This window comes from Triticum aestivum, chromosome 5A (genome assembly GCF_018294505.1).
Source record: "Triticum aestivum cultivar Chinese Spring chromosome 5A, IWGSC CS RefSeq v2.1, whole genome shotgun sequence".
In the NCBI taxonomy this organism is placed as follows: domain Eukaryota; kingdom Viridiplantae; phylum Streptophyta; class Magnoliopsida; order Poales; family Poaceae; genus Triticum; species Triticum aestivum.
The window spans coordinates 571,954,767-571,977,986 of record NC_057806.1 but is presented as its reverse complement, the minus strand read 5'-3'; the positions used below and the strand labels follow the sequence as shown (position 1 = coordinate 571,977,986).

Below are 23,220 nucleotides of genomic sequence, written 5' to 3'. Positions count from 1 at the left end.
AAATAAAAGTTCTCCAAATGCCCTGAAATTTAAATATGATTTTTTCCAGAATATTTGAGAATATTTGGCATTGAGAACACAGCAGGGGGGTCAACCACCTGCCCACGAGGGTGGAGGGCACGCCCTACCCCCTGGGCGTGCCCCCTGCCTCGTGGGCCCACGGTGGCCCTCCTCCACTTATCCTTTCACCCACACACTCCTTCTTCCTCCCCCAAACACGAATAACCAGCTCAAACCCGAGTCCAAGCTCATTTTGCTGCCATTTTCGATCTCCTTGCTCAAAGCACCTCTCACAAAACTGCTTGGGGAGATTGTTCCTTGGTATGTGACTCCTCCATTGGTCCAATTAGTTTTTGTTCTCGTGCTTTATTCATTGCAAATTTTTGCTGCTTACGTGACCCTGTTCTTGAGCTTGTATGTCAAATTTATATGGTCAAAAGTAGTTTTGATGCATGATATAGGCTCTAGGCACTTGTAGGAGTAGTTGCTATCAATATTATTGAGTTTGGTTTACTTTTATTTTGAAGTTACTAAAAAAATTCAGAATTTTTCAGAGGAAGAAAAATGCTTAGGAAAATGTTTCAAGGTGGTTCCTCAAGGAAGCAAGGACCCAGGCTTGCAATGCGTGATGCTGATGAAGAGCCACCAAGAGACGCTCCAGTGCGTCCTTGTGAGTGGCCTTCTGAAAATTTTATGGATCGAGCAGGAATTAAAGAAGAATTCAACGCATATTTGCGTAACGCCGATCTTGTGAGCTTCGAGGAAGAGAAGTGCAGTCAGGATCACAACCTCACCAGTACCTTTGTGAGGAGGTTTGAATTTTCAACTTCACGTAATTCTCCAACTGTCCTGTTTGATCTTTATGAAAATTCTTATACTATGGATTTAGAGGACTTTACCACTGCTTGCAAACTTCCACAATGGGGTAGTATAAGGGATCCTCGCAAATCTGAATTTAGAGATTTTCTTGCTAGTATAACTGTGGGGGAATCTAGAGATATAACACAAGCCACCATAGGGAGCATTCACTTTCCTATTATACATTATTTTGCTCTCTTCATGGGTAGATGCATTAATGGTAAAGATGAGGCATGTCACATGTGTGTCCCTGACCTCAGTATTCTTAGGAGTGTTGTGTTAGGAGATAAATCTTATAATTTGGGAGCCATTGTTGCACGTAGGTTGCATCTTAATAGATTTAATGGAGATTCCTTTGGTGGAATTTATACAACCCGCATAGCTAATTTTCTTAGTATAGCCATATGCGAAGATGATATTGAATTACCTTCTGCTTACCTAGACTTTAATGCTATGGTTCACCACCAGTTTATCGAGAGGAATGAATCACCTCTCCAATATCGACTAATTTTTTACAGACGTCGTGCTATCCATATTACTCTCCCTGCTCCTGCCTAATTTGATCATCAGGCAAAAGGAAGATATACTATTACCAGAGAGGAGGCAGATGAGTACAAGAGGAGAGCGGAGGCCGCTCGTCGCCACACTGCAGCTCAGCAGGCGATAGGCGCTACATCGCAGTACGACCCCAGCTACTATTATGGATATCCGCCAGGCCAGCTGTAGCCATAGACCAACTTAGGCCAAAAGCCTAAGCTTGGGGGAGTACGTATTTCCCGCCGACATTACATTTATGTTCACACACTCATTGCTATATGTCGGTGCTCATACTTTTTCATTGTATCATCCATGTTAGTTTAATTTTCTTTTTATGCTTTCTTTTTGTGTGTTTGATAAACCTTAAGAAAAAACAAAAAAATTAGTTGTAACTTTTAATTAGTTTACTTTCCATGCTTGTAGAAGTAATTAAAAAAGAAAACCCAACAATATTTCATGTTCTTCTTTTGCTTGTTGGGAGCTCTTCCGTGTAAATAGTTTTATTTCTTTTCTTTTCTTTGGGGGTCGATAGGAGAAGGCCATAATTAAATTGTTGAAGCGGCTCTTATATGCATTATTGTTGATCTGACAAAAGAGCTCATATTGCCTTGTCTTCTCCTGTTTATTGAATGCTTGCAGATTCCAGCTTAGTCCAATGCACGTGCACTATTATTATTATTCACATCATTCGGTCGTGCAAGTGAAGGGCAATTATGACGATATATGACGGACTGACTGAGATGAGAAAAGCTGGTATGAACTTGACCTCTTTTGTTTTTGTAAATATGATTAGTTCATCGTTCCTGATTCAGCCTATTATGAATAAACATGTTTGCAATGACAACTAGAGATCATAGTTTCTTGTGCCATGCTTGATTAGCTATGGGTTATAATGATTTACCTTGCGTGCCAACATGCTATTAAAATGGTTGTGGTGTGGTATGATAGGGTGGTATCCTCCTCTGATTGATTTAAGTGACTTGACTTGGCGCATGTTCACGCATGTAGTTGAAACAAAATCAACATAGCCTTCACGATATTTATGTTCATGGTGGATTATATCCTACTCATGCTTGCATTCGGTGTTGATTAATTTTAATGCATGTTCATGACTGTTGTCGCTCTCTAGCTGGTCGCTTCCCAGTCTTTTGCTAGCCTTCACCTGTACTAAGCGGGAATACTGCTTGTGCATCCAACTCCTTAAACCCCAAAGTTATTCCACATGAGTCCACTATACCTACCTATATACGGTATCTACCTGCCGTTCCAAGTAAATTTGTATGTGCCAAACTCTAAACCTTCAAATAAATATCCTGTTTTGTATGCTCAAATAGCTCATGTATCAACTAGGGTTGTCTGTATCTTCCATGTTAGGCGGGTTATTCTCAAGAGGAGTGGACTCCGCTCCTCACTCACGAGATAAATGGCTGGTCACCGGGATCCCAATCCCATGCTTTATGCAAAATAAATCAAAATAATTGCAAACAAAACTCCCCATGGGACTCTTGTTAGTTGGAGGCACTCGTTGTTTCGAGCAAGCCATGGATTGATGCTTGTTGGTGGAAGGGGGAGTATAAACTTTACCATTCTGTTTGGGAACCGCCTATAATGTGTGTAGAATGGAAGATATCGCCATCTCTTGGTTGTTATGTTGACAATGAAAGTATACCGCTCAAAATATTATTCACCTCTATTTCAAAACCGAGCTCTGGCACCTCTACAAATCCCTGCTTCCCTCTGTGAAGGGCCTATCTATTTACTTTTATGCTGGGTCATCATCCTCTTATTAAAAAACACCAGTTGGAGAGCACCGCTGTCATTTGCATTCATTAGTGTTAGTTTACATTGAGTATGACTTGACTGGATCTCTTTTACCATGAATTACAATATCTAGTCAGTCCTTGGTCTTTAAAGGTGCTCTGCATTTATGTTTTGCGGTCTCAGAAAGGGCTAGCGAGATACCATCTTGTTATATCATATTATGATTGTTTTGAGAAAGTGTTGTCATTCGAGATTTATTATTATTGCTCGCTAGTTGATTATGCCATTGATATGAGTAAACTTGAGACCTAAGTGTTATTGCGAGTGTGGTTAGTTATAATCTTTGCTAAAAACTTGAATGCTGGCTTTACATATTTACAACAACAAGAGCAAACAGAGTTTGTAAAAAAATTTCTTTATCACTTTCAGTTTGTCAACTGAATTGCTTGAGGACAAGCAAAGGTTTAAGCTTGGGGGAGTTGATACGTCTCCGTCGTATCTACTTTTCCAAACACTTTTGCCCTTGTTTTGGACTCTAACTTGCATGATTTGAATGGAACTAACCCGGACTGACGTTGTTTTCAGCAGAATTACCATGGTGTTATTTATGTGCAGAAACAAACGTTCTCGGAATGACCTGAAACTTCACGGAGAAACTTTTTGGAAAATATAAAAAATACCTACAAAAGATGAAGGCCAGGGGGCCACCACCTGTCCACGAGGGTCGGGGCGCGCCTGCCCCGTAGGGCGCGCCCCCTACCCCATGGGCCCCCTGGTGCCTCTCCGACTCCAACTCCAACTTTATATATTGTGTTTCGGGGAGAAAAAAATCAGAGAGAAGAATTCATCGCGTTTTACGATACGGAGCCGCCGCCAAGCCCTAAAGCCTCTCGGGAGGGCTGATCTGGAGTCCGTTCGAGGCTCTGGAGAGGGGAATCTGTCGCCATCGTCATCATCAACCATCCTCCATCACCAATTTCATGATGCTCACCGCCGTGCGTAAGTAATTCCATCGTAGGCTTGCTGGAAGGTGATGGGTTGGATGGGATCTATCATGTAATCGAGTTAGTTTTGTTAGAGTTTGATCCCTAGTATCCACTATGTTCTGAGATTGATGTTGCTATGACTTTGCTATGCTTAACGCTTGTCACTAGGGCCCGAGTGCCATGATTTTAGATCTGAACCTATTATGTTTTCATCAATATATGAGTGTTCTTGATCCTATCTTGCAAGTCTATAGTCACCTATCATCTGTTATGATCCGTTAACCCTGAAGTGACAATAATCGGGATACTTACCGGTGATGACCGTAGTTTGAGGAGTTCATGTATTCACTATGTGTTAATGCTTTGTTCCGCTTCTCTATTAAAAGGAGGCCTTAATATCCCTTAGTTTCTGTAAGGACCCCGCTGCCACGGGAGGGTAGGACAAAAGATGTCATGCAAGTTCTTTTCCATAAGCACGTATGACTATGTTCGGAATACATGCCTACATTATATCAATGAACTGGAGCTAGTTCTGTGTCACCCTAGGTTATGACTGTTACAAGATGAACCGCATCCGGCATAATTCTCCATCACTGATCCATTGCCTACGAGCTTTCCATATATTGTTCTTCGCTTATTTACTTTCCCGTTGCTATTGCTATCATCACTACAAAATACCAAAAACACTACTTTTACTACTATTACCTTTTGCTACCGGTACCACTACTATCATATTACTTTTCTACTAAATACTTTGTTGCAGATATTAAGTTTCCAGGTGTGGTTGAATTGACAACTCAGCTGCTAATACTTGAGAATATTCTTTGGTTCCCTTGTGTCAAATCAATAAATTTGGGTTGAATACTCTACCCTCGAAAACTGTTGCGATCCCCTATACTTGTGGGTTATCATATACCAAATTCACATGACTACTTATAGCAAGACTTCTCACATGTCCTCAGGAACGAACGTAACTACTCACAAAGCATATTCATGTTCAAAATCAGAGGGGTATTAATATGCATAATGGATCTGAAAATATGATCTTCCATCAAGTAAACCAACTAGCATCAACTACAAGGAGTAATCAACACTACTAGCAACTCATAGGTACCAATCTGAGGTTTGGATACAAAGATTGGATACAAGAGATGAACTAGGGTTTGAGATGAGATGATGCTGGTGAAGATGTTGATGGAGATTGACCCCCCCCCCTCCCCGATGAGAGGATCATTGGTGATGATAATGGTGATGATTTCCCCCTCCCGGAGGGAAGTTTCCCCGGCAGAACAGCTCCGCCGGAGCCCTAGATTGGTTCTGCCTCGTGGCGGCGGAGTTTCGTCCCGTGAGCTTGCTTATGATTTTTTTTCCTGGACGAAAGACTCCATATAGCCAAAGATGGGCATCAGAGGGCCACCAGAGGGCCCACGAGGCAGGGGGCGCGCCCCCCACCCATCCACGAGGGTGGACCCCCTCTGGTACTTTCTTCGCCCAATATTTTTTATATATTCTGAAAATAATTCCCGTGGAGTTTCAGGACTTTTGGAGGTGTGCATAATAGGTCTCTAATATTTGCTCCTTTTCCACCCTAGAATTCCAACTGCTGGCATTCCCCCTCTTCATGTAAACCTTGTAAAATAAGAGAGAAAAGGCATAAGTATTGTGACATAATGTGTAATAACAGCCCATAATGCAATATATATCGATATAAAAGCATCATGCAAAATGGACGTATCATGGTCCCACTTTTAACATTGCAGATTTGAAGCCTTATTTGGGTGAGGAAGATGAGCTTCCGTCGAGGATGACTTCATTTCAAGAAGGGGAGGATGATGAGGACATCAATACCATTGTTACACCCACACCTCCTGCTGCTATACATACTGGACCAATCACTAGAGCTCGCGCACGCCAATTAAATTATTAGGTACTTTCATTTCTCGGTAATGATTCTAATGTTCATGAGAATATGATGTTGCGAAAATTGGAAACATTTGTTTTGCTTACAAATGAAGGGCCTGGCATGGATAAGAGGGATGAACACTAGAGCAAGACCAAGCATGGAGATGATGGCATGCGCAAGGGGAACAAGAATGGAGTTACAAGTGATGATTTCATGACTTTGAAGCCACCATAAGGAGTGCATGAAGCCTTGGACGAAATATACAAGATGCCACTTCATAAATTTCATCCAGAGGCTATTCTAGGTGCTGTGTCACCTTATTATTGGGACAAGCCCATGTATTTTTGAAATACTTAAGTATAGGTTGTTTTTAGAGTCCGTATGTGTGGGGAAAGAAGAGTTAGGGTTTGTTTCGGACCCCTCCTCCAAGGGCCACGAAATTCCCCCCTCTTCCTCCATATATACAGCCCTTGGGGCGTCGTTTAGACTTTGGGTTTTGTTTAGATTAAAAGTTCGTCATAGCTGCAACTTCGCGTACTTCGTTTGTGTTCAACGACCAGACAAAGACGTCATAGAACCCCACCTTCACCAATAAAGCTTTCATCTTATATTCGCAATATCCAGACTGCAATCTTAGTTTCTTGCTTGTTCTTCGTTTTCTTGCAGTAAATAGACCTTCGTGGTCAGGTTGATCGTGCTCTGGCATGGTCAATAACCTCTCGAAGTTGGTTTAGCGATTGCTAAGGCGCGACGTCTTCGCACGTTCGTAGTCGGATCGTCAAAGTCTACTCCTCCGAAACGATAATCACCATCTCATCGAAAGACGGGACACCTTTGCCTTTGTCAAGTGCTATCAGATTTCCAGGTTGCTCGGTGAGATTTTACAGTTGTTTGTAGTTTAGGTCGAGTCTGTTCTTCATACCTATAGTCCACGAAAAAGCCAAAAAATAATTAGGGTTAGTTCATCATATCTAAACCAATCTGAGCCTTTGCATAGTCTTTTTAGACTTTTGCTTTGTTGAATTTGCGGTTGCATCGTCGTGTCGAGCTTCTGGTTTTAGTGTCTAGTCCCTTAGAGTTTCGAGTTCTGTTCATAGGTTGTCACGCTGCCGCCGCACCATCGTCATCATCATTGCCATATACCACCACCCCACCATATACATCGCCACTGCCATATACAACCACCAATCTGAGTCCACATATACCATCGCCATATACAACCACCAATCCGAGTCTACATATACCATCGCCATATACCACCACCACTCCGAGTCCAGATATACCATCGCCATATACAACCACCAGCCCGAATTCCACCAGATTCATCTCCGCCACCAATCCTAGTCCGAGTCCAGTATTTGTTGCTTTGCTTTCGATTTCCAGATCACGCCATACTCCAAGTCGTGATAGAGTAGGATTCCCAAACTTCTATGTTACCCGTAGTAGAAAAATAGTTCCAGTTTCAAAAAGACTAAGTCTGGAAAATTCTGGCTAGGCAGTTTTTAGACCATTTGTAGACTTTTTCGAAAAAAATTGTTGCGGAGCAAAAAAAAAGAGGAACAAAAAGTGCAAAAAAGTGAAGAAGGGAACAAATCAGAGAGTGCACCTCCCTTGTTTACGTGCCACGCTGTGATTTTCTTTGTGTTCTAGGCTCGCGTCTCTAGTACGGTCTAGCCTAGGACCAACACAGTACCGTCGTTGAGCGTTTATTCAACTTTGCATCTCTGAATTGATTACTGCTGACCCTTTTTGCTACCATATGCTAAGCCTTCCTAGATCCATATACATCTACGTCATGCGTTTGACTCTCCCTGGTAATCTCTCTATCCAAGCTTTGAGAGTTTTGACTACAACGATTGCCGATAACCACCTGCTGCTGGTTAAGAACTGGTAGGAATTTAAGATTTTCTTGACGGATTTGTGACACACTACCACCACCACCACTTTCTAGTAGTATGTAGGATCATATTCTTGTGTGTTTTTATTGCTGCTAACCATGGCAGGATCACAAGCGGATGAGACTGAGGAGAACATGACGAACAAACAACTACATGATAAATTTCAGCAAATAATGAGTGGACAGGTGCAAGATGTGCTAAACAGATTTGAAGAGGCCATGAAGAAGATAGATGTCATTGAGAAGACGTTCGAAACAAAGCTCGATAACAAGTTTAATGAATTGCTAGCGCGTCGTCCACCATCACCATTGGTTTCACCTATCATCATCATCAACAACAACAACAAGAAGAACAAGAACAACAACAACAACAACAACAACAACAAGAACAACAACGTCGCCTTCCAAATCAAGTGGGATGAGCACTACACGTTCCCCTTGAACCTGGTCAAACTTCTGGTGCTGTTGCACCTACTGTTGATGCTTCTATGGCTCCTACTGCTGCTGCTGAGGAGGATGATTATGTGGGCGATTACGAGGATGAGGTTGATCAAAATCAAAACTACGTGCAACCACCAGTACCAGGTCGTCCACATGCAAATAATCGCAATGGTAGAGCTGCATTACCAGCTCAGGTACGAGATCATGACCATCTTCCTAAACTGAAATTGAATATTCCACCATTTGAGGGTAGATATGTTCCTGATATATATCTTACTTGGGAGTTAGAAATTGAACATCGTTTTACATGTTTACAATATCCTGAGGAGAGACGTGTTGCTGCTGTTGTTTGTGCTTTCACTAGTTTTGCATGTGTATGGTGGTCTGAACATTGTACATTATATCCTATTTCAGCTACTTGGTCTGCTTTGAAAACTTCTATGCGTACTCGTTGGGTTCCACCATACTATCAACATGAATTACTTCAAAAATTGCAACGCTTAAGACAAGGAAAAAATTCTGTAGAAGAATATTATCAGGAATTATAAACTGTCATGATTAGATGTGGTATTGTTGAGAAGAATGAAGCTATGCTTTCCCGTTTTATGGGTGGATTAAATAGAGAGATTCAGGCCATTCTAGAGTATAAGGAGTATAATAATACCACTCGTTTATTCCATCTTACTTGTAAAGATGAACGTGAAGTGCATGATCTATAGGAATTGGCGCGAACTAACTTTTCTGCAGGTCGGCCTTCATCATGGACACCGCGTGCATCTTCTACTTCCACTACACTTGCACCTCCATCAGGTGCCACCTCCAGTCGTGATACAAGAAAGCAGGCACAACCACCACTATTTGCCAAGAGCACACCTGACGGGCCTGCACAGAGCTCCTCTTCTTCCATGGCATCAACAGGGCACACAAGTGATATTATTTGTCGTCGTTGTAAGGGAAGAGGTCATTATGCAAGACAATGCAAATCTGAGCATGTGATGATTGCTACTGAGGATGGTGGGTATGAGTCCGCTAGTGACTATGATGAGGAGACTTTGGCTCTTATTATATGTGAAGAACACGGTGGAGATCATTCTAAACATGAGACGCACTACATGGCTCCTGAAGATGCTGACAGGTATGAATGTATAGTTGCTCAACGTGTTTTGAGTGTGCAGGTCACACAAGCTGAGCAAAATCAGAGACATAATTTGTTCCATACAGAGGGAGTTGTGAAGGAACGTTCTGTTCGCGTCATCATAGATGGAGGGAGCTGCAACAACTTGGCTAGTATGGAGATGGTGGAGAAGCTATCTCTCACCACAAGAGCACATCCACATCCTTACTACATCCAATGGTTCAACAACAGCGGCAAGGTTAAGGTAACACGTAATGTTCGTGTGCATTTTAGTATCTCTTATGCTGATTATATTGATTGTGATGTGGTACTCATGCAAGCATGTTCGTTATTACTTGGTAGACCATGGCAATTTGATAAAAATCTGTACACCATGGTAGAAACAATGAGTATACTCTTGTTCATAACGATAAACATATTACTTTGCTTCCTGTGTCTCCTGATTCCATTTTGAAAGATGATATTAATAGAGCTAATAAAGCAAAACAGGAGAAAAATAAGAGTGAAAATCAGATTGTGGCAAAAGAATTTGAGCAACAGATGAAGCCTAATAATAAACCGTCTAGTGTTGCTTCTGAAATTAAATTGAAAAGTGCATGTTTACTTGCCACTAAATATGATATTGATGAACTAGATTTCAGCAAATCTATTTGCTATGCTTTTGTGTGCAAAGAAGCATTATTTTCATTCGAGGACGTGCCATCCTCTTTGCCTCCTGCTGTTACTAACATTTTGAAGGAGTTCGCTGACGTCTTTCCACAAGATGTGCCACCGGGATTACCACCTATTTGAGGGATTAAGCATCAGATTGACTTAATTCCCAGTGGGAGCTGCTCGACGAAGGTTATATACGCGAATCCCTTAGTCCTTGTGTTGTTCCTATTATTCTAGTGCCGAAAAAAGATGGTACATCGCGTATGTGTGTTGATTGTAGAGCCATTAATAATATTACTATTCGTTATCGTCTTCCTATTCCTAGGTTAGATGATATGCTTGATGAATTGAGTGGCTCTACAATATTCTCCAAAGTTGATTTGCATAGTGGATACCATCAAATTCGTATGAAATTGGGAGATGAATGGAAAATAGCATTTAAAACTAAGTTTGGTTTATATGAGTGGTTAGTCATGCCTTTTGGGTTAACTAATGCACCTAGTACTTTCATGAGATTAATGAACGAAGTTTTACGTGCTTTCATTGGACGATTTATGGTAGTCTATTTTGATGATATACTGATTTATAGAAAATCTTTGGAGGAACATTTACGTGTTGTTTTTATTACTTTACGTGATGCACATTTATTTGGTAACCTTGGGAAGTGCACCTTTTGCACCGACCGAGTATCTTTTCTTGGCTATGTTGTTACTCCACAAGGAATTGAAGTTGATAAAGTCAAGATTGAAGCTATTGAGAGTTGGCCGCGGCCCAAAATGGTCACACAAGTTAGGAGTTTCCTTGGCCTCAGTGGTTTTTATAGGCGTTTTGTCAGAGATTTCAGCACCATTATTGCACCTCTCAACGAGCTTACAAAGAAGGATGTGCCTTTTGTTTGGGGTACCGCACAGGAAGAAGCCTTCACGGTATTGAAAGATAAGTTGACACATGCTCCTTTACTCCAACTTCCTGATTTTAATAAGACTTTTGAGCTGGAATGCGATGCTAGTGGAATTGGATTAGGAGGTGTGTTATTACTTATGATAAAGAATTGAGTGGGCCTAGTCTGAATTATTCTACTTATGATAAAGAATTATATGCTCTTGTTCGGACTTTAGAGACATGGCAATATTATTTATGGCCCAAAGAATTTGTTATACATTCTGATCATGAATCCTTGAAACATATTAAAAGTCAAGCTAAACTGGATCGTAGACATGCTAAATGGGTTGAATTCATTGAGACTTTCCCTTATGTCATTAAACACAAGAAGGGTAAATAAAATGTTATTGCTGATGCATTGTCTCGTTGCTATACTATGCTTTCACAACTTCACTTCAAAATATTTGCTTTGGAGACCATCAAAGATCAATATGTGCATGATGTTGATTTTAAAGATGTAATGCAGAATTGTAAAGAAGGAAGAACATGGAACAAGTTTGTCGTTAATGATGGATTTGTGTTCTGTGCTAACAAGCTATGCATTCCAGCTAGCTCCGTTCGTCTTTTGTTGTTGCAGGAGGTGCATGGAGGAGGATTAATGGGACACTTTGGCGTGAAGAAGACGGGGGACGTACTTGCTACACATTTCTTTTGGCCAAATATGAGACGGGATGTTGAGCGTTTTGTTGCTCGCTACACTACATGTCAAAAAGCTAAGTCACGACTCAATCCTCATGGTTTATATATGCCTTTGCCTATACCTAGTGTTCCTTGGGACGATATATCTATGGACTTTGTTTTAGGTTTACCTCGAACAAAGAAGGGGAGGGATAGCATATTTGTTGTCGTGGATAGATTCTCGAAAATGGCACACTTTATATCATGTCATAAAAGCGACGATGTTGTTAATGTTGCTGATTTGTTCTTTCATGAAATTATTCGCTTGCATGGTGTGCCAAATACTATTGTTTCAGATCGTAATACTAAATTTCTTAGCCACCTTTGGAGATGTTTATGGGCTAAATTGGGGACTAAACTGCTTTTTAGTACTACTTGTCACCCCCAAACTGATGGTCAAACTGAAGTAGTGAATAGAACATTGTCTACTATGCTTAGGGTTGTTTCGAAGAATAATAAGAAAATGTGGGAAGAATGCTTGCCTCATATTGAATTTGCTTATAATCGTTCATTGCATTCTACTACTAAGATGTTTCCTTTTGAAATTGTGTATGGTTTCCTACCTCGTGCTCCCATTGATTTGTTGCCTCTTCCATCTTCGGAGAAGGTTAATTTTGATGCTAAACAACATGCTGAATTAATCTTAAAAATGCATGAGTTAACTAAGGAAAACATTGAGCATATGAATGCTAAATATAAACTTGTTGGAGATAAGGGTAGAAAACATGTTGTGTTTGCACCTAGAGATCTTGTTTGGTTACATTTGCGTAAGGATAGATTTCCTGATTTGCGTAAATCAAAGCTAATGTCACGTGTTGATGGTCCTTTTAAGGTGTTAGAGAAAATAAATGATAATGCATATAAACTTGAGTTGCCTGTAGATTTTGGGGTTAGTTCCACTTTTAACATTGCATATTTGAAGCCTTATTTGGGTGAGGAAGATGAGCTTCCGTCGAGGATGACTTCATTTAAAGAAGGGGAGGATGATGAGGACATCAATACCATTGTTACACCCACAACCCCTGCTGCTATACATACTGGACCAATTACTAGAGCCCGCGCACGCCAATTAAATTATCAGGTACTTTCGTTTCTTGGTAATAATTCTAATGTTCATGAGAATATGATGCTGCCTAAATTGGATACATTTGTTTTGCTTACAAATGAAGGGTCTGGCATGGATAAGAGGGATGAACACTGGAGCAAGACCAAGCATGGAGATAATGGCATGCGCAAGGGGAACAAGAACAGAGTTACAAGTGATGATTTCAAGACTTTGAAGCCATCATAAGGAGTACATGAAGCCTTGGACGAAATATATAAGATGCCACTTCATAAATTCGTCTAGAGGCTATTCTAGGTGCTGCATCAACTTATTATTGGGCCAGGCCCATGTATTTTCGAAATACTTAAGTATAGGCTGTTTTTAGAGTCTGTATGTGTGGGGAAACAAGAGTTACGGTTGGTTTCAGACCCCTCCTCCAAGGGCCACGAAATTCCCCCCTCTTCCTCCATATATACAACCTTAGGGCGTCGTTTAGACTTTGGGTTTTGTTTAGATTAAAAGTTCGCCATAGCTGCAACTTCGCGTACTTCGTTTGTGTTCAACGACCAGACAAAGACGTCACAGAACCCCACCTTCATCAATAAAGCTTTCATTTTATATTCGCAATATCCATATTGCAATCTTAGTTTCTTGCCTGTACTTTGTTTGCTTGCAGGAAATAGACCTTCGTGGTCGGGTTGATCGTGCTCCGGCGTGGTCAATAACCTCTCGGAGTTGGTTTAGCGATTGCTAAGGCGCGACGTCTTCGCACGTTCGTAGTCGGATCGTCAAAGTATACTCCTCCGAAACGATAATCACCATCTCATCGAAAGACAGGACACCTTTGCCTCTATCATCAACACAACGAACAACCCTCTTGTGGATGAACATGAGCCATGGCTGAATCACAGCTGTCAGTGTTGCTGCCTGAACTACCAGCTTCATCCATGCGTCCATAACCTAGTCGACATCGAGGGTGCGTTGAGCAATGGGGAAATTAATCCTACACCTTGCCTAACGGCCTAACAACCGACCTAACATAGGGGGAAGGGGTGTTCCATGTTGCGTACCAGCTTCAGAAACAACGACGACGAAGGGGGGACCATGACTCAGTCGAGGAGGAGCAGACGGTGGCCAAGAGGAAGGGGAGAAGCAGCTTCTACTGTCGGAGAGTGCTGTTGCCGCGTCTGGTTGCACAGATCTGAGTCGTCGCCGCCGCCGGTGCTAAGAACAAAGGGAGTGCTTATCCTAGAGCTAGTGGTGACCGAGTAAATGGAGCAGTGAGGCTAGATTTGGTGCCACCCCGCCTCAGCGGATTTGCATCTCCCGCCATCTTCACTCGATTTCGCCTTGCATGTGCATCCAGGGCCGGTCCTGACATTTGAGGGCCCGGGGCGACACAAGAATTGGGGGCCCTTAGCCTTATTGTAATCATTAAAATAATGACATATAATCTATATAGTAAAAACACTTAAGATGCATCTAAAACCGATATTTATAATAAATAGCTTATATATATTATCTAATTTTTGCTAACATTTGATAGATGCAAAGTCATTGATGATCATACCAATATCCATATCTTCTAACAAATTGTACATGAATAACAAACTTTTGCTAGAGGCATCTGTTAGATAATAGTACATTTCTCAGTCCTAATAAATGACAGAATTGTAAAATACAATAAAATTAGAATTTAGAACTAAACATACATTTGCTATATGCGGTACACATCCATTCAATATTTAAGATGATGGAAATTACACACACCTTGAGGACTTAGCTTTTTAGGAATGGTCGAACTAGCGAACTAGCAGGAGCAGCCAGAAGGATTTGAACGAAGCAAGGACTGGACCGGCAGCGGTAGAGAGGACAGCAGGGGCCGTTCACCGTCCTTCAATGTCTCTAGAGGGCGGCAGCGAATTGTTGAACACATGCTATCTGCCATGGTGGCTAGTGGTGGCTTTGGATGAGGGTTATTTGGATACTGAATTTTGGGATCGGTGAGACAGATAAGGAGAACGAGGAGGCGAGGATCCAGGTAGGAGATCGCAGAGTGGAAGTTCGTCCAGCGCATGCATGGAGATCATGGCGATAATCTAGCGATTGCAACTTTTTTTTTAGCTCGCGATCAATGGGATATCTGCTACGTCTTTCTTTTGTTAAGGCAAATCTGCTACGTGCGTACATGTGCCTGCCTCCTTCTTGGGCCAGCAATGGGCTACTTGCGTATGTGTACCTGGCGGGGGGGGCCCTTAGGTTGTGGGGGCCGGGGCGGCCGCCCCCTCTGCCCTCCCTCAGGGCCAGCCCTGTGTGCATCCCTTTTGCGCCGCACTCAGCCTGATTCGCTGGAAACTATCGATTTAAGAGTTTCCAACAAGCTAGGCTCTGGGCTGCTTTAACGTTTTTGCCGATGCGAGCCAGCCCGCACCGTTTGCAACCAAACACGTTTTTCCTAGCCCAACTCGGCCTTGTTGAAGATAATACGGGCAACCAAACACGCCCAATATAAGAAGATAAATTTTGTGGCTGTGCCTAGTACTCCCTCCGTCCTAAAATAAGTGACTCAACTTTTTGGGACGGAGGGAGTACTACATAGCAGTTCGGTAGTACTTTTCGGCGTGCAGAAGAGTAGAGTTTGTGGGCGGGTAACTGGTTTGGTAGAAATCAAAATGTGTGAGAGGGGGGGAAGGAAAAGGAGGGGAGGGGAGGGAATAACCAGTTGCATTATTACTGTAAAAAAATGCTCGCTGGTTTTGTTGGGCAACAAACGAGTAGTAATAATCAATCAATCAAGCTAGAAAACGAGTATATAATCAATCAATCACAAGTCCAAGCCCCTATCAGAGCGCACGCGCGCGGCACACGTCCGAGCGGGAGCAGGAGCGATCGATTGCCTCCGATGGGATGGATCCGTGGCGAGGCCGTGCGCGCGTGACTGCACTGCATGCCGCTAGCTGGCATTTACCACGCTCCACCACCGCTGCCTGCTTGCAACAGGGGAAGGAAGGAAGGAAAAGGCGGTTGGTTTACTTTTGCCGCCGCGGCCGCGCAGCCGTCGCCAAAACCTCCTTGGCGCGCCGACACGCGTGGCCCACCGACGACCCTCCCGCCCTCGCCATCCCCGGGCCCCGCACGCCAGCGACCGTCGCCGTCCCCCTCCCGCATGGTCAGCGCCGCGACGGCGCTGGCCGGGTGGCCGTTCCGTCCGCTACACTGTCCTGTCCTGCCAAACGCCTCTCTCTCTCTCTCCTCTGCGCGACCGAATCTCTCTCCCTCTCTCTCTCTCTGCAGGCCACAGCACAGCACACGATACGATCTGCCCCTGCCACAAGTCTCACACACACACACACACACACGTCCCTCGCTTTACACCCTTCCTTCTCTCTCTCTCTCTCTCTCTCTCTCTCTCTCTCTGTAGCAAGAAAGATCCTGCACGCACCCTCCCCGTCGCTCCCTCCCCCTATTTAACCAACCGCGGCCACCGGAGATCGATCGGTCCATCCATCGATCGGGGCGGACGGCCGGGGAGAAACCCAGCCCAGAACCCCAGCTCCTCTCCAGCCGCCCGCCATGACCTAGCCAAAACCCCAACCCTTTCAGATCCATCCATCCATCCATCCGCCCAGTTCGTCGCACGCCCGCCCGCCCCTTTGATTTATTTTAATTATTTCTCCTCCCCACCGAATCTCGCCGCATTCCGTACGGCCCTATATATTTCCTCCCCTCCCCTCGCCGCCGATCCGCCACGCAGCCGCGCGCGCGCGCCTCCTCCAGCAGCGGCGCGGTCCACGGTGAGTGGTGTTCGTCTCCAGGCTTTTTCGAGCACGCGTGCGTGCGTGCGTGCCAAGTGTTTCTCTCGTGTTCGCCTGCGTTTCTGCTGCTTCTCTGTGGTACCAGATCCGTTCTACCATCTTCCTGCGCAGCATCGGTCTGTGGTTTTCAAAAGCGCCCACGTAATTTTCCCTGTGGTCTCTTGCGTGTTTCGGTCGTCGGCGGCCTGCGAGCATGGCGCAGCAGCGGAGATCAGCTCGTACCGCGCTGCGCGGCTCCATGGCAGGCCCAAAGCCGCTTTTATCTGCCTGCAAAAGTGTCGTGTTTTTGGCTTCCATTTCGGTTGGGTTTTTCCGCTGCTTTTCGAGGCCTTCCCCTCTTTTCTTCTGCCTTCGCAGCGGCGTCAGCCAGGAACCACCACATGCGCTGCTGCTGCTCGACGCAATGCCTTCGTCGCTCCACAATTCGCGTCGCCCATCGTTTAGCCTGTATTTTGAAATTTTGACCCGTCGTGTTTTGGGACATCTACCCGATTTTTCCGCATGCTTTTCTGTTTGGGTCGGTAATGGCAGCAAGGAGCATCGGCTAGGGTTCTACTCTTCGATCTGATTCCTTTTAATTCTTCGATTCGATGGGCAAGCTTTCGCAGTTCTATTCGCGTGCGCCGATCTTGGATGGATCGGCGTGTGGTTAATTCGTGCGCTTTTGTTCTTGCGGCAGACAACGCGGAGGCAGATGGACGCGGAGGCGGTGAGGACCACTCCTCCGTGCGCGGCTCAGACGCAGGACTCCCCCATGGTACGTGCGTGCGTGCCTACCTACGTACCTGAAGATCACCACCTTTTCTTTTGCCAGTCCGGTTTGCTTTTGCCTTTTTGTTCGTCTCTGGGGCAATCTGTTGGATCTGTCTACCTTTTAATCAATATATACTGTGTGTGTGTGTGTGTGTGTGTGTGTGTGTGCGTGTGTGTGCGTGTGTGCGTGTGCGTGCGTGTGCGTGTGTGTGCGCGCGCGTGTGTGTGTGTGTGCGTGTGTGCGTGTGCGTGCGTGTGCGTGTGTGTGCGCGTGTGTGTGCGTGTGTGTGTGCGTGTGTGTTAACGTTACGTTTGATACGACGGGATGTTTTATGCATGTGCCCCCGACCACGGTGTATGTGGTGTCAGTTTGTTACATCAGCAGCGAAGTGGTAGATGGATCACTAGTTGCCCAGTTAGTTCCGTGTTAATGCGTTCTCGCTTAATTAATTAACTTACGAAATTTATGTACGTACGTGTTGCCCAAGTTAGTAGGCATCTAAAAAGTAGAATCGGAGTCTGGATTGCATTCCGGATGGAAAAGATGGAAGGGCTACTAGTGCGTGGTACTGATCCGGATCCTCATGCTAAACGGAATGTGATTTGCAAATTAAATGAACAGAATTCTGTGTTTTTTTTTGCGGGGGAACAGAATTCTGTTGAAAAGCATTAATTAATGTTTGCTAACTGGAGTTGTAGGGGTAGTTGCTAATTAAAGATGCTCCTGTTTGCTGTTAATTAAGGTGAGGTCTCATGTCATTATGATGGTCTGTTGATGATGCATGCACCAGTAGTACATTTTGGGTGCAACTGATCCTTGAACAGCTGACACCTGTGAAGTGCAGTGCTAAATCTGCTTTAGAGTACACTGAGAAAACAAAGACTGAAAGTAGCTTGCTCAGCTAGTGCCACTTTCAGCAACTTTTTGTTGATTTTTCTGGATCCATTTGTTATTGGTGCAACTAGAAATGATGTTTTCTCAATTCGTCCCGAATACTTATGTTGCGGATGCTTGCATGGCTAAAACTAGTATTGTAGTTCGATTTCAGTTGTCATTGTCCAAAGTCTGAAAATGTGTCCAAGACTAAATATTGGCTACACACAAACCCCAAATATGGAGCAGATGAGACTAACCACACAGTACACAATAGCCAGTATCTGCGATTTGTTAGATTATCCAACAAGAACAGGAAACAAATTATTCTGAAGGTACAATGTGGTGTTGAAACGTGTTTCTCTTTAACATGACTGGGTCTTCCCATCACACACGTCCACCCCCCAAAGCATTTCCATTTCAGTCCCACTGCTCTCCTTGTTTCTCTTTATTTACACGAATCATGCATCTGTCTCACCTGTTCTGGCTGTACAACCTTTTGCAGAGGCCACAGGTGCCCAGGTTCTACTACAAGAAGAGGCCTGCAGGCCACAACAGAACTGGCAAGGATGATAGCAGCCCCAAGATCCAACCGCCCAGCTCGCCCGTGAGCAGGCAGAGCCTGTCAACCTCTGCCATCCCCACCTATCATGCTGGTGAGTGAGCAATGCTGGTCTCGGACATGGAACGTTTGTGCAATCCTCCATTAATTCCTGTTCATGCCAAGTTGCTGAAATTGGTTTTCACCTGGTGATTTGGTCTGGTCAGCAGGAGGGTTCTACGAGATCGACCACGGCATGCTGCCCCCCAAATCTCCAATCCATCTCAAGTCCATACGCGTGGTTAAGGTAAGAATTCTATCTTCTCTTCTGTCACTTTTCACCGTGCAACGCTGGTGGCTCTAGAGAGAGTGAGAGTGCGCCTCACTGTCACTGTTTCTTGGAGTACGAGGTGTTTGATCTGGCTTGTTTCTGATGTGATCTCCGGCTGTGTGTGTAGGTGAGCGAGTACACGAGCCACGACATCACTGTGAGCTTCCCGTCCCTCCTGGCGCTGCGGAGCTTCTTCTCCTCGTTCCGGGTGCCCAGCTCCGGGCCAGAGCTTGACGAGCGCTTCGTCATGAGCAGCAACCACGCCGCGCGCATCCTGCGCCGCCGGGTGGCCGAGCAGGAGCTCGAGGGCGAGATGCACCAGGACAGCTTCTGGCTTGTCAACCCCTGCGTCTTCGACTTCAGCGCGTCATCTGGCCCAGCAACGGCACAAGACGCGCTGTCGTCGCCTGAAGCTCCACCGGCTCCGCCCAAGGCGCCGGCGGTCACCTCCTGCCTCCTCGCCACCCTCAAGTGCGATGGCACCGGGTGGGGCGTGCGGCGCCGCGTCAGGTACATTGGCCGGCATCGCGATGTTGCCAAGGAGACCAGCATCGGCGGCTACGAAACAGAGGCCAGCGTCAAGGAGCTGCAGCGCCCGGCGCAGGAAGATGACAGGAGGAGGAGCTCAATCAGAGCCAAGAGGAAGCGGGAAGAAGCAGAGGGAAGCAAGGACAAGCCCGGCAACCCGGCGAAGAAGAAGAAAAGCAAGGCATACAAGAGCCCCAAGAAGCAGAAGAGGCGCCACGTGGAGTCAAGAGACGGCGACCCTCGGCGCGGCAAGGACCGGTGGTCGGCCGAGCGGTACGCGGCGGCGGAGAGGAGCCTGCTCGAGATCATGCGCTCCAGCGGCGCCACCCTCGGCGCCCCGGTGATGCGGCAGGCGCTGCGGGAGCAAGCCCGCAAGCGCATCGGCGACACCGGCCTCCTGGACCACCTGCTCAAGCACATGGCCGGAAGGGTGCCCGATGGCAGCACGGACCGGTTCCGGCGCCGTCACAACGCGGATGGCGCCATGGAGTACTGGCTGGAGCCAGCCGAGCTGGCTGAGGTGCGCCGGCAGGCCGGCGTGGCTGATCCGTACTGGGTACCGCCACCCGGGTGGAAGCCCGGTGATGACGTGTCCCCAGCTGCCGGTGATCTCCTGATTAAGAGGCAGACGGAGGAGCTCGCTGAGGAGCTCAATGATGTCAAAAGGTATCCATTTTTTCTGACTACCATCGCTGTTTCCTCCTGCAGTAGAGCAAATTATTTGATTTCCAACATTGTTCCCCTTCTTGGTGATGTCAAGGAACATGGAGCAGCTGAGTTCTAACATGGTGGAGCTGGGCAAGGAAGCGAAATCTGAGGCTGAAAGAGCTTACAGTTCATGGAAGGTAACCATGCATGTCCTTCATATTAAAATAAGATCCTGTCGATTTCCCTATCCAAGCATTTCCCTCTGTTCCTCTTTTCTGTACTTCTGAGGAAAGGTGATTTCAAAAATACAAAGTTTTATTGCTGCATCAAACACACAAAGTTCTCTTGCGGAATCAAACACACAAAGTTTACAACATGATTTACCCCACATCTCCCAACCACCCAAAGAAGGAAGTTTGCAGTTTCTTCAGCTGATCAAATGTTATTATGCAGTGTTAGCCCAGATTATGTGTTTTCTGAATTTTCTTATGGGTATAATGGAAACCTGGGACCTGTAGATACTTCCCTCTTTAGTTCTTTCTCAGTCTATGAAGGTGCATATATGTGAAGAAACTGCCTACATTGTGAGGAAAAAAATCATTCTTGAACATAACCCTTTTGGAACTGCACTTCTGATCATCTTTAATCTGGTCTCCCAACTAACAATGTATAACAAGGTGTTAAGCAGCACATACTTAGTTTTTAATTAAGAATTTGGTTTCATTGTTTCTGGTCTACTCTTTACTATATCTAAGCCACTCCTTTGCTTGTTTTGTTTCTCAGGAAAAGTACCAGAAGGTGGTTAAGGCAAATGAAAAGCTAGAGAAGCAGGTGTCGTCTTTGAAGGTAATTAAGTGCCTTCAGAAATTCTAACAGTTCATCCCAGACTAAGCAAAATGTACATGTTAGTGTTAGTTTTTTCAGAGAATTTAGCATTAGTTGATCACCATTTTGATCCTTTTTAAAACTATATAGCTATATATATGCACATTGGTCAGCATTTGTTAGCTGCAAGTAAATATATGACCTTTGCATTGTTGAATTACAGGACACCTACGAGAATGTGGTTCAGAAACACAGTAAGTTAAAGAAGGAGGTGCGGTCACTGAAGGTACACTCATGTTGCTAACTGAATTTCCACTATTTGCATACCACCATTGCATTGTGATACCTATCTATCTAACTAGGCCATGAAGGTTCTTAAGAATGTCTTTATTCAGTCAACATGTTCTCTGGTTATTCTGCTCTGCAGTTCATTCTGACAGTTCTTCTTTTTCCTTTCAGGATAAGTATGACTTTGTAGTTGAAAAGAATGATAAGCTGGAGGAGCAGATGGCTTCTCTCTCTAGCTCCTTCCTGTCTTTGAAGGTAGGTAGCACAGTAGCAGAGCCCTCTCTTGCATACTCTGCACAGAATTACTGAACTCTGTCCTAGGCTATCTGTGTTCCTGGACTAAATAGTTGTGTTCCATTTTGACTACACAGGAGCAATTTCTGTTGGCAGAGAAGCTGAAGAGTAGTGGAATGGAGGAGGTGGCTGTTGTGGGACAGAACGAGGGCAGGCGGGCGCTAGACTTTGGTGGTGGTGAGCAGAGCCAGAGCCAGAGCCAGATCAGGCAGCGTTCAGATGTTACCGCCGTCGAGAAGAGGACGGCGAGGAAGAGCAGCTTCCGCATCTGCAAGCCACAGGGCACGTTCCTGTGGCCAAGCAGCGGCGGCAGGGACATGAGCGGGAGCGGGGGAGGCAGCAGCGGCATCAGCATGGACCACCACCAGCTCCCCCGCATCGGCCGTGCCACGGCAGTTGAGGTGGTGATGGCGGAGGAGCAGGCGATGCTGGGGGCGGGGGACTACTTCTCCACGCCGCCATCGGCGTCCTCCACCACCAACGCCGGCAAGCTGCTGGCCCTGCCCAGCCCCAGGTCACCCCTCCAGCCACAGCCTCTCTTCACCGTCCCGGCCTTGCACCCCTTCGCCGGCCTCACCTTGCGCCACATGGTCAGTAGTACACTTGCCTCTTCGTTTCTTCTTCTTCTTCCCGCCAAATCAAAGGCAGCAAGCTGACGCTGATCGATCAATGATTGTTGTGTTTGCTTGCTGTGCGCGCGCAGGATTCGCCGTCGTCGCCCTGCGGTGCTAGTCTGTTGCAGCAGGGGGGGAGGAGGATGGCCATGCCCAACCTGGAGGCCGGAGGGATGAGCACCGTGGGCACGGACCTGGCCCTCGCCACTCCCTCCTACTGCTGAAGCTCAGCTCCTTCCCTTCCCCTCCCCTACATATGAGATGCCACGATCGGTACGGTACGGTGATCATCATAGGTTAAGATAAAAACTGCACAAACACATAGAGAGGATAAGATAAAACCAAAAAAAAAAAGAGATAGATTAACGAAAGTGAGAAACAAGTTACTACATGGTCTCGGCGGTTCTCGATTACAGTCAGTCAGTCACACCTTGGTTACAGTCCAATAGCAGCAGTTTGCAATTTATTCGTCGTCAAAAAAGTTTCTAGTTGGTGTCGAGGATGGATGTATTGCCTTGCCGGAAACGTGACTTTGGTTGGTGGTTCGCCAATGCCTGTTGACTCCAGTATGTCTTTCTGTTGCTACCTTCGACTGCCCTTTTTGTGACACGTTTCAAATGGAATGGAATGTGTGTTTTGTGGGCGAGGGCTCCATATCTATATATAGACTTCATATCATTCTGATTTTTTTTTCATTTCCTGCTGAACATCTATATTCTCGAGTGTGACACCGTGCATATCTGGTCGATCACACATTCACACCTAGTAGGTCGTTTGAATTCTACTCCCTCCGTTCTTAAATATTTGTCTTTCTAGACATTTCAAATAACTACTACATACGGATGTATGTAGACATGTAGATTCATTCATTT

At 45.2% G+C, this 23,220-nt stretch overlaps 1 protein-coding gene across 2 annotated transcripts; it reads left to right on the top strand.

The window, feature by feature from the left end:
- Positions 1-16,243: 16,243 nt before the first annotated feature.
- Positions 16,244-23,008, top strand: LOC123104883 (protein AMEIOTIC 1 homolog). Of its 2 annotated transcripts, none has more exons than XM_044526816.1 (11): positions 16,244-16,631; positions 17,332-17,409; positions 18,785-18,935; positions 19,051-19,127; positions 19,279-20,345; positions 20,440-20,524; positions 21,111-21,173; positions 21,376-21,438; positions 21,612-21,695; positions 21,812-22,324; positions 22,438-23,008. In XM_044526816.1, the coding sequence occupies exons 2-11, from the start codon at positions 17,347-17,349 to the stop codon at positions 22,570-22,572; spliced, it is 2,301 nt and encodes a 766-aa protein (XP_044382751.1). In that variant the 5' UTR covers positions 16,244-16,631; positions 17,332-17,346; the 3' UTR covers positions 22,573-23,008. The 2 variants fall into 2 exon arrangements, with proteins under 2 accessions (XP_044382751.1, XP_044382750.1); XM_044526815.1 differs by having other exon boundaries at positions 19,048-19,127.
- Positions 23,009-23,220: the final 212 nt, after the last annotated feature.

Bases quoted from the DNA above. Each gene is read 5' to 3' on its own strand.
- LOC123104883 (XM_044526815.1), top strand. From the start codon at position 17,347: ATGGACGCGGAGGCGGTGAGGACCACTCCTCCGTGCGCGGCTCAGACG. The intron at 17,410-18,784 runs GTACGTGCGTGC...AACCTTTTGCAG, and splicing joins AGACGCAGGACTCCCCCATG to AGGCCACAGGTGCCCAGGTT. The intron at 22,325-22,437 runs GTCAGTAGTACA...GTGCGCGCGCAG, and splicing joins GCCTCACCTTGCGCCACATG to GATTCGCCGTCGTCGCCCTG.